Source organism: Trachymyrmex cornetzi, unplaced genomic scaffold (assembly GCF_001594075.2).
Source record: "Trachymyrmex cornetzi isolate Tcor2-1 unplaced genomic scaffold, Tcor1.1 scaffold81, whole genome shotgun sequence".
NCBI lineage: Eukaryota > Metazoa > Arthropoda > Insecta > Hymenoptera > Formicidae > Trachymyrmex > Trachymyrmex cornetzi.
This window is the reverse complement of record NW_017300147.1, coordinates 386519-401950: the sequence shown is the minus strand read 5'-3', so window position 1 is coordinate 401950 and position 15432 is coordinate 386519. Positions and strand designations below refer to the sequence as shown.

Sequence of the window (15432 nt, the reverse complement as noted above, 5' to 3'; positions counted from 1 at the left end):
AATCAAACGTCACATCCGGACATTGTATCAATTAAAAAAGAATGTTTCTCACGCGCGTGATGATATGAAAGTTTCATTATACGTAAAGAAAAATTGTACGACGCCGAGGTCAATTAAAGACTGATTAGTTGAAGGCACGGTATCCAACAGTGATATCAATTCGAACACGTGACTCACTTCGCGGGATTCGCAAGCGCGAGTCTCGGCGTCGAGAGATGAAGATAAGTCGATCCTCGGTCGGTCGAGATGAAAGCGTCGCGTTCCGGGGCGTCCGACACCTTGTTAAACGAGTCGGAGCACGCGGCGCCCCTCAGAGAAAACGACTATTTGTTAGGAGCGGTCTTGTCCCTTACAATGATGCCGTCAACCCACGGATCTCTTCCTTAGTTTTAACAAAATCGAACGAGTCAATCACGCGCTGTGCGACCTGCGCAGCTGTAAGTGCACTTTCAAAACACAATAATGATAGCAAATATAAAGGTGACAACTATACAAGTTTAATTTATCACGCCAGACAGTGTCTGGGGTTATAAATTAATAATAGAAAAATTACTCGTATGTATAAAATAATACATAAAAATAAAATAAGGCTTGAAAACATACTATCTTATATATATTTAACAATAAATAAATTTTAATAACTTATAACATCTAATTTTTGCTCGTTTCTTGTATTTTATTAATAATTATTTTCACTAAAAAAAAGCTATAGTGTTTATTTGTATATACATATATATAAATTGATTCATTTCTGTTTAGTGATTAATTGTTTAAGTATATCCTAATACAAGGAAGTCGGTGAAATAGATAGAAATGTACATATATCAACTGAAATCAGGGCTAAAACGAAGAGGGAACGAATTTCGAGATTTCGAGACCGCCCTATCACAGCATTCGAAGGATCCGGTGGAGCAGGAGGAATTCGAACGCTCTCGGTGTTGCCATGGCAATTAATTACCTTCATCCCTCCTAGGCCGTAGGTGTGATTATAACGGGTGTGCCAATCGGAAGATATCGGGAATCCGTCTGCTCTGGGGAACGCGCAATAAATACGATAATTACGTAGAGATTATCGCCCGATGCAAATTAGCTCGTTTCGTGTGACGATAAGTTCGGCACATACCTGAATTTACTACCGATCTCATTTCCGTATAATATACGATTTGCTTCCATTCATATTCTGCGTTATTTTTCTAAATGTACAATTTATTGTTATCGTAATAACATAAATGGGTTATACAGGTACAATATTAGTTACAGAAATTCAAAAATTTTATTTTCCTAATCTTTTAAAATGTATTAGGTATACAAAAGTTTTAGTACTTTTTTCAACTGGTATAATTATTTTAAATTGAAATAATTTATCATCTTTCCATATATTTTTAAGAATTATAAAAAATTATCTGAAACGCTATATTTTATTAAAAATTAAAAATGAGGAATGAATTAATGAGGGCGAAGCGCTGTAAACGTTACGCAAATTCTATATGTATAACTTCTATTTATTTTGGATGTTTCGAGTCATCTTCAGCAGAAATCCATAGTTGGAAATTACAATATATTACGTTGAATTCTTAGCGAGAGAATGCTAAAACTTTTACATATCCTTAATATTTATGAAAGATAAGCTATTGCGATAAGTTAAGATAAAAAATAAAGACAATGTGTATTCTGTAATTTATTTAACACATTTCCAATTTTATGTAAGAATGAAAAAGTGGAAGGTATAATAATATAACGAAATACTTGTTTGCGTGACGTCAACAAATGGAACTTCTCTCTTCGCAAGAGAACTATTTAGGGTTGAAAGGACTATTTCCTTGGTCGGACGACAATAGCTCTGGCAAACCGAAAATTAGGCGAGAAGAAGGGACAGATGCGAAAATGGTAAGAGGAATAGCTAGTGTTCTGGTTGGATGTCGCTATCAGTTGCACTATTATCTGAACGTATTTTTCTTGTAGCTTCACATCTTCATGAATTGACTAGTTCAAAACAGACAAATTCAGAGCAAGATAAAGATAAAATAAGGAAGAAAAAGGATTATTTATTTTAGTTTGAGATCACAGTGTTATAAAGTCATAGAGTAAAATTCGTAATTATAAATGTTTTTCATAGCCTAAATCATCATAAATACAAATAATTAATTTTGCATTTTTATTTATAAATTGCTCAAGTATTAAATATTCTAAAAATATATTTTTAAAACGTGTGCACTTCGACGTATTACAGGATGTGTGTTTCAGTTTTATTTAATTCTTTTCTCTCTCTCTCTCTCTCCTAAATTTTCTGAATTAAATTTATCCAACAAATTAATCTGAAATTCAAGGATTCAGAATATTGTAAATTTATTTTATAAAGCAATTATACCTCGAGATGACAATGACTCGGCTGCGTGGGCGATCTTATTTGTTTTATATATATATGTATGATACATACAAAATGTTGTATTTATGGTCGTTGTTTTAGCATTCATAAGATCAGGTCGCAAGCAGGTAACAGCTCCATAAATTGTCGCATTACCATTCGAAACGTATGATAGATTCTAAGAAAAAATGCTGAAAGATCATTTTCTATAAACAGCGATTGTCAGCACGCATGTATAATCAACCTTTGCAATTGATTTTTAGACCGGTATTTATAGTCAATTATTATATTTAAGATCGTTTAAGTATAGTCTTAAAATGACATAAACCAATCAGAGAGCTGTGTTATTATCTTAAAGCATTACTTAAGACGGTCTTGAAATAAAAACGAACTGTAAATATCGGTCTTAAATTTCTCGATGCTCGATGATTATTTTGCGAATACGATTATTTATGCGAATCTATAGTACGAGTTATTTAAATATCAATGTAATAAAAAAAACAAAATATAATTTTATTATAAATAGCTTTACTGGGTAATAATACTTGAAATCGAATCTCACATTATTCTTTGAATTTTGAAAAATGTTTTGATTGTACTATATCAGCTAAAAATATCAACCAAAAAATCAGCCAAAAAACCAATATCAGCTAACAAATTTTGGTTGTGAGTACGCTCTGAAACCAGCTACAAAAAGCAAAATAACAAATAATTTACTATGAAATGGCTTATGTAGTACAATGACTATATTTTGTTGCAATTTTAGATAAATAACTTTTAAACGAGTGGATTCAAATGAACTTTTGTATGTATATTAGAATTAGAATTTTATTAATATATATGTATAAAAATTTGATTTAATTCGTAATGTTATTTCATATATAAGAGTGTGTAGGCAAAAAATTAAATACTTTTAAAATTTTTAACCGATAAGAGAATTGTGCTTAAATTTTACATAGAGATACTTATACGCGTAATAATTGAACATGAAATTACTTACACTTTTGATAGTATTTTAAGAAGTGACACATTTATTTCTAATTTAAATAATATGTGAATTGTCAAAAAGTATGACTTATAAATAAGAGACAATGATCGTGATATAGCGGTTGTATTTTACAGAATGAATATAATAATCTCTCTCTTCTCTTTCGCAAGATTAATGGATCAGGAATATAACTGCATAGACAACATACTCAATTGTATATTTTCAAATAATCAATCGCATCTTAACCATTAACTTGGCTCGTGGAATATTGTGATATCATCGTAAAATCATCAATATTATTTTCACGTAACTCTGCAAACATGAAACAAGTCGTCTCTGAGTTAATCATCAACGTCGTAGTTAATTAGTAAGTCTTTACCTGATGCAATCGCATCGACATTAATATTATTTCGACATTTGTTGATCGTGTAACGTTGATTCGGCGTCCGTATGTTGGCTATTATTATGTTATCCGTGTATTTATTCGCGATGTAGTTATACTTTGCTCAATAAATTTATCACCACGTGTAATCTGCCGAGCAACCACCGTATTTTCGGATATATTTATAGTCTTAATTTTCATATATATAAATTTATTTGAATATTCGTGATACGCGAAACAGTAAATACTTTAATAAAACCTACTGTAGGTATATTATCAATTTGAAGTGCGAAAGGTATGTATGTATGTATACATACTACATAAAGTATGACTAGAAGCAAAAGCATTTTGCCGCGGCACTCTGGCGCGATAGCGCGTGAAGTTGGCCGTGCAATCTTCGAATCTCTCTCGTTCGTTCTGCTAATTTGCCAGATGTCGCGAGTCTCGAAAGGATCTTAACCTTTTTCGCGCTATTCTTTTATTGTGATTAAATGTACGCATGTATAATTAATATTGGGAGTACCATATAAAGTACCGCGGGATCATAATTAACCATCTTTTCTGTGAACAAGTATTGTGTGAGAGTGAAAGAGCAGTGATGAAGGAAATTAGGTGGAGGATCTGCGCACCGGTGAGTCATTTCTTATTTTAATTCCAAGAGTAATGGAATCGTTATAACTACAAAATAATAACATCTCACAGATCACATCGTCCACGATTGCCACGTTTGTGTATACAAATCTGTCCGTTACAATGGCTAGTTACAAAAGTTCTACCGCTAATAATTATCGTGACATGCCGAGGAAAGGTTTGTTTGACGCGCGTAATGTTCATCTGCATCTTTCTCTTTCTCGCAATCGGCAATCAGCACGGTACGTTCACGTAGTTGCAGCGCGGCATAAAATCATAATCCAATTTGTCCGAGAAGACCGCGATGGATGCGGGTAGGTCAATGAAGTCGTCGCACCTCCGGCCGGACCGAACGTTTAATCATCATAAATTTTGCGAGAAACCGCAAACCGGCTTCTCCCCGCAGTGCGAAGGAACGGATGCGATACGCGCCACCTCGCAGCCACCTGCGAGGATCTCTCTCGAGACTTGCGTGAACTTTCAGGTATTAAGATCCAAAAGCTGGAACAGGAACACTCTCTAATACATAGAATATGTTTTCCGTGTAGTTCACATTTAAATTAGAGTAGCGTCTTACACCGCGAGTAAATTTTTCTTAAAGAATAAAATATATAATATCCACTTTTATGAGCAAAATTCTACATCCTATTTCTTCATAGAAACCAAAACGCTTTTTTGAAAATAAACTATTGTTCTTCTTAAATAAGTTAATATTATCGAAAGTTAGAATGCATCAACGGTTATGGCTGTAAAGATATGTCCAATTTACGGTTATCACTACCAAATGTATTGATGGGCAAAAGTCATCATTATTTCCGGTTATGTTACGGTACAACCGTAACATTCTTTCTGTACGTCTACAGTATTTTGATGCTTCAGTTTAACAAGAGAAATATTAGTTTATTGAAAATGTAATATTATACAGAGCTAGAGACTTATGTGATATATCTTGCCAGTTTGTTTATTCTCTGTTTCTCAATTTTCCTTATCGTCACGTCAAACGCAACTTGCTGCGATTTTATACGAGGCGTGTTGCGTGTTCCGCCTATTGTGCACGTAAGAGCTCATTGACTTTATTGGAACGCGTTCTCCGAAGCGTTTCGCCATCGCCATGGTGGTGTCATAAATTTCGCGGGGCTGCTGCGACGAATTATTAGCGCGCGATGGCGGCGAGTTCCGCGGGACGATTTCTCGAAAGAGAGTTCTCGCTCTCGTCCGTCCGAGGGATTGGAGTCGAGGCCCCCGTATCAATCTAAATTACAAATTCCATCGAACAATGGCGTGAGTGGAGGGAGGACCTCCGGCCGTTAATGCGAGCGGCCGAGAGGGAGATTGTGCTCGAGCTGGCCGAGTGTGGAGCGCATTAACTTAATTTATTTGCCCTTTATTCGGCCGTCAGTCGCGCCGCCAGACGTCGACTGACGGTGCCACTTAACACGAGAACGATTCGGACACTTTGTGAACTATTCAGAAGAATAGTTTTATTTACGAGTGCGAGTGCTGCGAATTGTGCTGGACGCGTAACTTAAAACCGTTGAAATTATTGATTGAAATCAATTCCCATTGAAAAATAACATGACGTGATGTTTGAAATTAATTTAGATTACAATTTCTCCAAAAGATCAATTTCAATTGCGTTTATACATTGAAAGATTATTTTCATCATTCGAAATATTTATTCAAAAGAGAAAAAGCCGTTGCGGAATTAAACAAAGTTATATTTAAAGTATTACACTTTGATTTGGGGGGGAGGGAGGTATTATAAAATATTGAAGCCACAATACTATAAATGATACGATGAAATTATTTTAAAATACTGACATCGATAAGCGCGAAAGTAAAGTTTACCAAAAGAAATCGAGAAAACAAAAAAAGTTTGGCTATATACAATCCTCGAAAACATAGAGTTGATGGGGCAATAAATTCTATAGACGACAAAGTTCACGGTAACCGCGATAGACCGACCCTAAGTACGGGATTGTAGTTCGAACCGAGTTCGTATTAAGTTTTCGAGGGATGTAAAGCGTGATCGTAACAAGGGGTGACTTTCCTATGATTTTGGGACGAGACCACCAACACCAGCAACCGTCAGGACGCGTCCGTGAAACGGGGTGGTTTCAACCGTTATTGCGCCCCACCGACAAAAATTATATTTGGATTACAAGCATTATCGCCCCGAACTAAACTTGACTTTTATGACAGCGGAATCGTTTCGGGGGTTTGCACTCTGCCGATTTGCTATTCATTCAATCGGAAATTAGGCCAATAATTGTCACAGATTTTCGTAAACGATATTATATTTTGATCTTTCCTATAACAAATTATTTATTAATAATTTTTGAATTATTAATAAATAATGGAGCTTTTTTATGACAACTCTCTGTAACAATGGATTTAAAATGATAACAAATTTATATCTGTATCTAAATTATTTTCGAATTCCTATCATTTTATAAGCTTTATTTAAAAAATAATATTTTTTATAATTAATTGAACTAAGGAATTGTATAATTTTACGCGATATATCATTCCTTCAATTTTTCTGCATATGAAAGTACTAAGATACAAATATCAGAAAATCAATAGTTTACGAAATATTTTATACTTTATTCTGGCATATATTGATATAAAACCAGTTAAATAATTTATAAACTATTAATCTTTTTATAATTTTATCTTAATACTTTGATGAACAGAATAATGAGATAAATCAATTGATGTAAAGAAAACACATAGTTGCTTATTAAAAAAATTATGCATTTTGCAGACATAATTTTTTTTAAAGCAATTATGCATTTTCTTTGCACCATTAATTCATTTCATTATTCTGTTCAGAAAAGTATTAAGGTAAAAATTAATAGTTTACGAAATATATAACTTAATGTCAATAGCAATAATCTGTCTAATTGAAAAAAATGCAATTTAAACTAATAAAAAACAGAAAAATAAAAACAGATTTCAGTTTTTCTGATAAAATAAAACAATTAGATGAATTGTTGAAAATGTCTGCCTTTCGCCGTGATATATCATTCTTCTTCTCAAAGAGTGACGTACACGTTCAACATTGTGTATGGTTGTGCGAATGGTAACTCACGTGAAGCAATACGTATTTATGCAGAAAGATATTCCCAACGCAATTTACCATGTCAAACATTTATGAACATTTACCTGTATTTTGGAAACTAAGCCGTTTAGGACATATATTTTTTTTATAAACGTTTTACTTGGAAGTTGGAATAAGTCAAAGATTGTCCCTTTGAGTATGGCAATGTACTTGAGGAACACCCTGTATATATGTATATCCAGTCCTGTAAACTGCGTGCCAATTTTTAATTCTGAAAAGACGCAATCAAATTGATAAACTGAAAGTGTGAGATAATAAAATATCTTAAATTAAATTAACCAACAGTTTAATAATATTGATGCTAACAATCATTTTAAAACGTAATTATAAAGATTATATAGCGCGAAAAAAATTAATTTGATATTAATTATCTACAGATCTCCTGAGGATCCGCCAGTAAAAATGATTCTGCGACACTCATACTGATGACGCGTTCACTTAATACCGAATGTCGATTAGGTCCGCGATTTCCATCCTTCGCGCGAATTCATTTCCCTATTATTTCGCGACGTCGCCCAGGTGATATATGAATTGTTTGGTACGAGAACGCACGCGCGAATTGTCCTAAATATCCATCGAGCCTCTCCTCGGGGTGTTGAAGCGAGTCGCGTGCCGGGCATCCATCATCCCTTTAAAAGGGCCGCCGAAGGGAGAGAAAGCCGATCCGCTAAACGTTGTCAAAACGTTGACGAAGTCACGTGCGAGGTCGAAGAAACGCCCGTTGATCGACGAGCGCGCCTTCGGAAATTTTATCCTCTCTTCTCGAGGATGCATCGTGTTCTAAAATTTCCGTTCGAAGACCGAGGGTTACTGTGAGAATGGAGACTTATATTGGTATAATAGAGACACTGCGTGATTATTGATATCTTTTGAAATTTAAAATAATAACACTGATTTTCATAGTTTTCTGTTCCTCAACATCTGAATGATTGTTATGTACTTTTTAACTGCGGAAAAGGAATGTAAGGTTAAAAAGATTGCATCGTGCATAGATTTTGAGAAATCAAGGACTTAATTTTTGAAAAACTACAAATTTAAATAATTTACAACTCTTTTCTTCTATTTTATGGAATGAAATATAAAAGAATCGAGAAATTTTTTCTTTTATTCTACAAAGTAAAGTACAAAAGAATTAAGAAAGGGGTTGTAAATTACTCGAATTTATAAAATAAAAAAAAATTAAAGTCTTTGATTTCTTAAAATCCATAGATTTTATATCAGTGTAACTTCTTGACATTAAAAAATATTGTCAATGTATCTTATTATTTTAATATATCACGTAAAATCATATACAAAACAATAAAAGAGGCTTTATAAAATTTAATTTCAGATAAAAAAAATTTTTTATTTCTTTGTATATTACATATATTAGCTGCAATTTGCGTTATTACATAGGAAATTCAAAGCGGTTTCTAAAAATTGGAGGGTAAAATTGGAATATTTGGATAAACGTGTCCTTTTTTAACATAAAAAGCTCTACTTACTTGTTTAGAAACAAAACATTGATAGAAATTTGTTGTTCAGTATAACTGCTAGACATTTTTGCGCATTCTTCTGAATTAGGAGTAAGAAAATCGAGTGAGATTAATTTACAAATGTGTAATAAGCAGTATATTCTGCAATCCTTCTGTCTCTGGCTGGAGATAACAAAGTGGAATTTAATTCAGACGACTTTGGGTGGCTGTCTGAGGCTGTCCGACCCAAACAGACTCTCTCGTTCGGCGCATTGGCAGTGATTTAAAATGATACGCGCTGCAGGTTGGCGTGCCTGCCCGGCGCGCTTCGGGTCATCCCAAGAGTGCTGTACCTCACAGTCAGCCGCCTCCGGTTTCATGCGACGCGATTAAAAAGCTTCCGCTTCGGGCGCTGCGGATGGAACCGCGAATTTATCAGCCCGCGAGACAGGTCGTCCCCGGAAACGATCGTTTCGCCCGAGTCGGGTTATTTCGTATTATATATTATGTATTATACGATCATAGAAGGGGCATGTCCCACGCCTGAACGACCATTAATGATTCCCGAGGTCGACCTCACTTCCTTCGATAGCGGCGTCTTGAAGTCTGTCACGGTCACACAGAGAGCCAGTTGCGCGCGCTCTGATATCTCGCTTTCATCCCTCTCCCGTCCTCGTCTTCCACCCGCTGCTGCTCTCCTTCATCGAGGGATATTAATTATGCTTGACGATAATGACCGCGCGCGAGCAACGAATCCGTTAATTGGCCGGCAGATAGCCGGCTGCCGGCTTCCTAGTGCGAGAGACAAGTGTGCCGATTGATAGGGCGGAAATAGATCGCGGCGGAACTTTAAATCGGAACGGCGAATTCACGACTTTCCACGCGGATGATTTATGTTTCCTCCTAGAGCGAAGAGTCGCGGCCTAGTTTGCATCGCTGGAGCGATGCGTCGCTAATCGATATCGTTCTGTAATTTTCCAATGAGCCCATTTTGTTGAATCGCTAACAGAAAGCAATTTCTTGATGTTTAGCATTTTTTTTTTTTAGAGCATCGACGATTTCATATAAAAGATTTCAATAGGAAAGATATACATATATAATACGTAGGGAAAATGGATGCGGAAAATAATTCAATCGTTGCCAGATTTTGATATACAATGTTAAAATGAGCATTATAATAATTAATCGGTTTTAGGGAAATAAATCTGGCTCATCTAACGTATAAGATGCTCGCATCAATCACAAGCGATTGCCACATAATAATTTTGCAACTGTTGCATTGAAAGTTTGTTGAAAGCAACCGTAGATTGAAGAAGCTTGACACAGTTAGACTAATGTCGAATATTTCTTGCGATTAGGAAATTATCAGCGGATTAGAACATAATCGTAAATCATATGTACTAAGAAAAAAAATTGTTACAATTACTAATAATAATTTAATTATAATTTGTAGTTGTTTTCGGTGCCAACTATATATTTTTTGATAAAACTATAAATATAATTACTATATCACTAACAATAATAATTATAAAAATGAAAGTTCGGATCATAAATACTTCACTGCGTATGTACTTATAATCAGAGTTACTTATCTTATTAGTATACTTGCGAAAGAACAACCTTTGTTATACCATCTTATACTATTTCAATATAGTTCTTTACAGATTCTAATTAAATTTGAATGGAATATTAGTATTCCAGATTGATTATGTGTTGAAAGTCCAAAAGTAACCGTCGTAATGATATTTTTAAGATGAATTTATTAAAAAAATACATACACGGTAAAAAAAGTTGTGTATTTGTGTTGGAAACGATTCACTCACATTCTACTGTTAACAGTTTGTGTGTGGAATTTTTTTAACATCTTCTAATCTTATTATTGTTTATACTATTTCATTTCAGACGTTTTTATTTTTCGTATCTCCTCGATCATATTTTTGTAACATCGTTATTTTCGGGAGAATTTGCGAGATAGAGAAGAAAGTGATAAAGAAGAGATATCGGCTGGTTTGAGGGGGGGGGGGGGGGGCGAGAGAGAGAGATCAGATAGAGTGGTATACAGTGTTGTAGCGGGATCGCGAAAAGAGCAACAAATCCAGTGGCTTTATCGGCCATCGCCGGTGTAATCCTATAGGTGCTTAGCGTGAAATCCCATAATCGATAGTTTGCTTAACCCGATGCCACGTGGCGCCGCGTGCGGGTCTCCATTAGAGCGGGCTACGCACACCTTTAATGCAAAGTATGTGCGCGCGTTACGTTGCGAGAGAAAGAGAGAAAAGCGCAAAGCTTATATAGGGTGACCGTATCTCTATGTTAATATGGGAATGTGGACCCACGGTGGCCCATGGGGGAATTCGATACGCTCCGCGCGACACATCTGTGTGGACTGTGGACGCGGCTTTCCCGCGGCTGACTTAATTACCGGAGTCTAACGAGCTTCCCTGGCGGAAAATTTTCTTCTCCGCGAAGTCAAACCTTTGATTTTTCTTTCTCCACCGAAGACAAACTGGTGCAGCGCTTACGAAAGTTCGATGATACCACGCGATGGTTTATAGTCGAGCGGAAAAATTGAGATCCAAGTGGGCTCAAAGAAGGTTCGTACAGAGAGTCTTTCAGTAATGTTGAAATATAAACATTTTAGAATTGTAAAAATAAAAATAATAGAGAGCGAAAGAGAGATGAAAGATCTTTGAGTGTATTAATTGATTAGCAGAACCCTAAAAGGAAGTAATACACTGTTAAATTCATAATGTTAAATTACATCCAATTTAAGTTATTTTTAATCATTCCTATAGGTTGTTATTGCTTCTGTTCATGAATATATAGTTTACAAATATTCTTGGCTTTTTTATTTCAATGCAATGCATCACTGCATCCGTAGGTCTGGTTTTTTATTCCTGCACTCCCTGAACTGGTGCACACAGTGCAGTAAATTGAAGTAAAACAAACGTAAATTTGAGAGAAATGAGAGTTCAATGAGTGCAGGAATAAATGTTAGGCCTACTGACAGTCATGCTTTTTCGCAGCGTTTACCAGTGGTTTTGTACAACAAAAGTATGGGCTTTACATAAAGAATTTTTTTCTCTATTTACAAATATACCTAATAATATACATATACCCTTCAGGTCTTAAAAAGATCCATTGCTTATTTTCTTTGTAAACAATTCCCCAAAATATCTTCATATTTTGAGCCGTTTTCCCCCTTTGAGGAATTGGTGTAAATGTATACCTATTTGATTCTTTAATATTTTATAATGTGAATTAGAATAGTTATCAATAGTGTGATTTTGCCATCACATGAGTACATATATTTTACAATTAGATTTAGTATCTTCTCTTCTCTCTCTTTTTCTCTCTTTTTCTCAGATTTATTACATCTGCAACACAACACGACACGCACAAATAAGCCCATTTTCGTTGGATTTGTTTTTTGCAAATAGTTTTCTTCTTCTTGAGTGCTAAATGGTTAATGAGGGCGGTAGTTTTCAAATAATTTAGCCAGGGAGAAACGTTCCCAAATAATTTAGCCATCTTCCTAGCCCCGACCACATCGAATTGCTTGTACACACGATTACGTACGCTTCGTTTCGACGTCATGGGAACGAGGTCGATGTTTCGGCAGGTCGGACGGTCGCTCTAATTCCAATCGCCGTGAAAATGGTTTCAATACGCAGCACGCCGATTGGCTACAGTTAATTAAGCCGACGCGCGCAATCACACGACTTTTCTAACATCTCGCTCCACATCAATGTAATCCAAGCATTGAGGGAGAGAGAGAAAGGAGGGGGAAGAGAGATAAAAGAAGATCCGATAAATTCTCGTTCGCTATATCGCGGATTATTTCTTTATTTGCAACCGTATCACGTTGTAGGCTGTCCCGTGCGTGCACAAACGGCGGATCTAATCGATTCTCGACGTTCGATTGCTCGAAGCCGCTGCTTCATAAATAGAAGCTTAGCGATTTCCTTCTCCATGCAACGCGGCGGCGGTGGCGGCGGCGGCGGCGGCGACGACGGTGTGCCGCCTCTTTGCTCTTATTGGCGACGATAGAGGCGGGATTCAATAGTTATTCATTAAACTCGAATTCAGTCTGGCAGGATGCTGGGGTCACATCCACGGCTGACCTTGCGGCTATCTTCAAAGGCCTTATCTCCCGCCGCGCGCTCTCGCTTTGCCGTTCTTCTGCTCGTTTTCTTCACCAGCTTCGCCTGTCGAGCAATCGAGAGAGGCCGGTCGATATGTCCGTCTGGTGAACGATTGGAAATCGAGCGTCTTCTATCATCGACGAACCGCTTCCTGCTTTGGTATTTCTGTCACGAGCCCGATGCACGTGGCCTTTTCTGGACGCAAGCTTCCCGCGGATGTCAACGACCGCAATCCAGTTAGAATGGACAATGAAGAAGCGTTTCTTTGATGCTAGACACATTGTTATGCAGAACTAAATAACATTATTAATTGTTACTTTCCTACGTTTGTCTTTTATTAGTTTATTAGTTATTTAATTATAATACGTAGACATCTCCGATTACAATCTCATCCGCGTGATTAACATATTCCTCGTAAGAAAAATTTCCAATTTCAGATTTTAATCAACCTCGTTGCTTTATGCCGCGAATATCGCTCAAGAAACCATTTTCACGCATTAAATTACGCTGAACTTTCAATATACATAATATCCGTTCGCTACTACACGAAGCAATGCGATCCTCAGGATCGTCTGTACAACTTCAGGATCCCAAGTATCCACACGAATAATTTAAAATCTGTAATGCTTTACGAATCATTTATTTACAAGAAAAAATTATCCTATATTTTCAAAATCATTATATCTTAAATATCGTCTGTATACTAAAATATAAATCAATAACTGTAATACTTTTTGTTTATTATAAAAATGCCATAAAATTTTTAGGGCTTACAAATACCATAATCTAGGAGAGTTATAGGTATTCACTTGTCCGATGAAAAATGTATGACTGAGAGATGAGTGAATAAAGTATCTGGAATAAAATTAAAAGAATGACTGGATACTTTACGTTGTCGATAGATAATGAAACATCTTTACATTGTTTATGATAAGATCTTGAAGGTTTAAAGCTTCAAGACATCAAGTCTCTCCGCCTACTATAAGACGCCACTGGCCGTTCCCATCATCGATTCTGCCACCCCTTTGACCGGAAGATTACGTCCCTTTCCCCCGGCCTACGCCAATGTCCGATGATGAAGTTATCCAGCGATAATGGCTCCATTACACCGCGGCGTACTGCGGCACACCGCACCGTCTCTCTCCCCTGTCGGGGCCCGAAAGAGTCTTCCTTGCGCAGGTGGAGCGGGGCGGAGGAGGAGGAGGAGGAGGAGGAAGAACAGGCATCGTCGCACCGTATACTTACCATGGCGATTGTTTATGTTGGCTGATGGCCACTTATGTTGCACACACATCGCATTACGAAGCCGTTCTTGGGGCCTCGCGGCCCGTTACTTATAGCCCGTGGCCTGGGCATCGTAGGGTAATGGCGAACGCGTTATGGATAAAATGTATACTTAGCCTCACAGCTCGATGGCACCGATGCCTTGATGCCTCGGCAATATCGAGATTACGCCATTCTCTTTTCCCTCCTCTCTCTCTCTTGTGTTCCCTCTTTGTTTCGGTTGGATACTTCCTCGTTGCTTGCTCGTCGTCGTCGTCGCGAATTTCGATTGCCATTTTCTGGAGAATGAAGGAACATTTTGCGATGCGTCCGTCGTTGCAACAAAGCCCGATGCAATGTTGCATCTTTTTATGTCAAACCGCAATAATATCATTTGAAAATATCGATGAAAATTAAACAGTAAAAAAACATTTTGTATTTGTGTATATTAAAACTAGTCTTTGTTAAAATTGTTGTGTTGAATTTTTACATGGCCTAAGTGTTAATTTAATGTAAGGCAATTATATTTAAATATTTTGCGTTAAATTGATGTTTAATATTTCTCAGTGTTGAAATAATTTATGAGTAAATAACAAGAATAATGTAATTTTAAAATGTAAATTCTAAGATAAATAAATATAAAAGATGAATATACGTATTAATTTAACATATTTTAGATGTTAATTTTGTTGAATATGCTTCCACAATCTGTTCCCAAATCTCAAGGTGTTACATTTTTTTGAGTTAATTTTTCTATAATGTTCGCGTTACATTCTAACATATTCATCTTGTGTTAAATTAACATAGAAATTAGATGGACACCGTCGGGGACGCGTGAAATGTATTTAATTCAACACAAATTTTCCAACCGTAAAATCGCGTATATATTTGGAAGTATCGTTTTAAAGCGCCTTATTCTCCATTGTCAATATCTATTTCAAAATATCGATGCGAGAAAATATCGATAGATACTTTTACCTTATTATACATGAGGTGATAAAGAGATAGTATGGATATTTTAATATTTTATCATGGTCAGATACTTTGCATCAGTATAATATTTGGCTCGGAGCGCGAATTA

General features: G+C 36.1%; 1 protein-coding gene across 3 annotated transcripts; it reads left to right on the top strand.

Moving 5' to 3' along the window:
- The first annotated feature begins 4177 nt into the window (after window positions 1-4177).
- Window positions 4178-6679, top strand: LOC108768580 (uncharacterized). 3 transcript variants are annotated; one of them, XM_018519047.1, is made up of 3 exons: window positions 4178-4366; window positions 4664-4849; window positions 6428-6679. In XM_018519047.1, the coding sequence occupies exons 1-3, from the start codon at window positions 4334-4336 to the stop codon at window positions 6632-6634; spliced, it is 426 nt and encodes a 141-aa protein (XP_018374549.1). In that variant the 5' UTR covers window positions 4178-4333; the 3' UTR covers window positions 6635-6679. The 3 variants fall into 3 exon arrangements, with proteins under 3 accessions (XP_018374549.1, XP_018374551.1, XP_018374550.1); XM_018519049.1 differs by having other exon boundaries at window positions 4622-4849; XM_018519048.1 differs by having other exon boundaries at window positions 4604-4849.
- Window positions 6680-15432: the final 8753 nt, after the last annotated feature.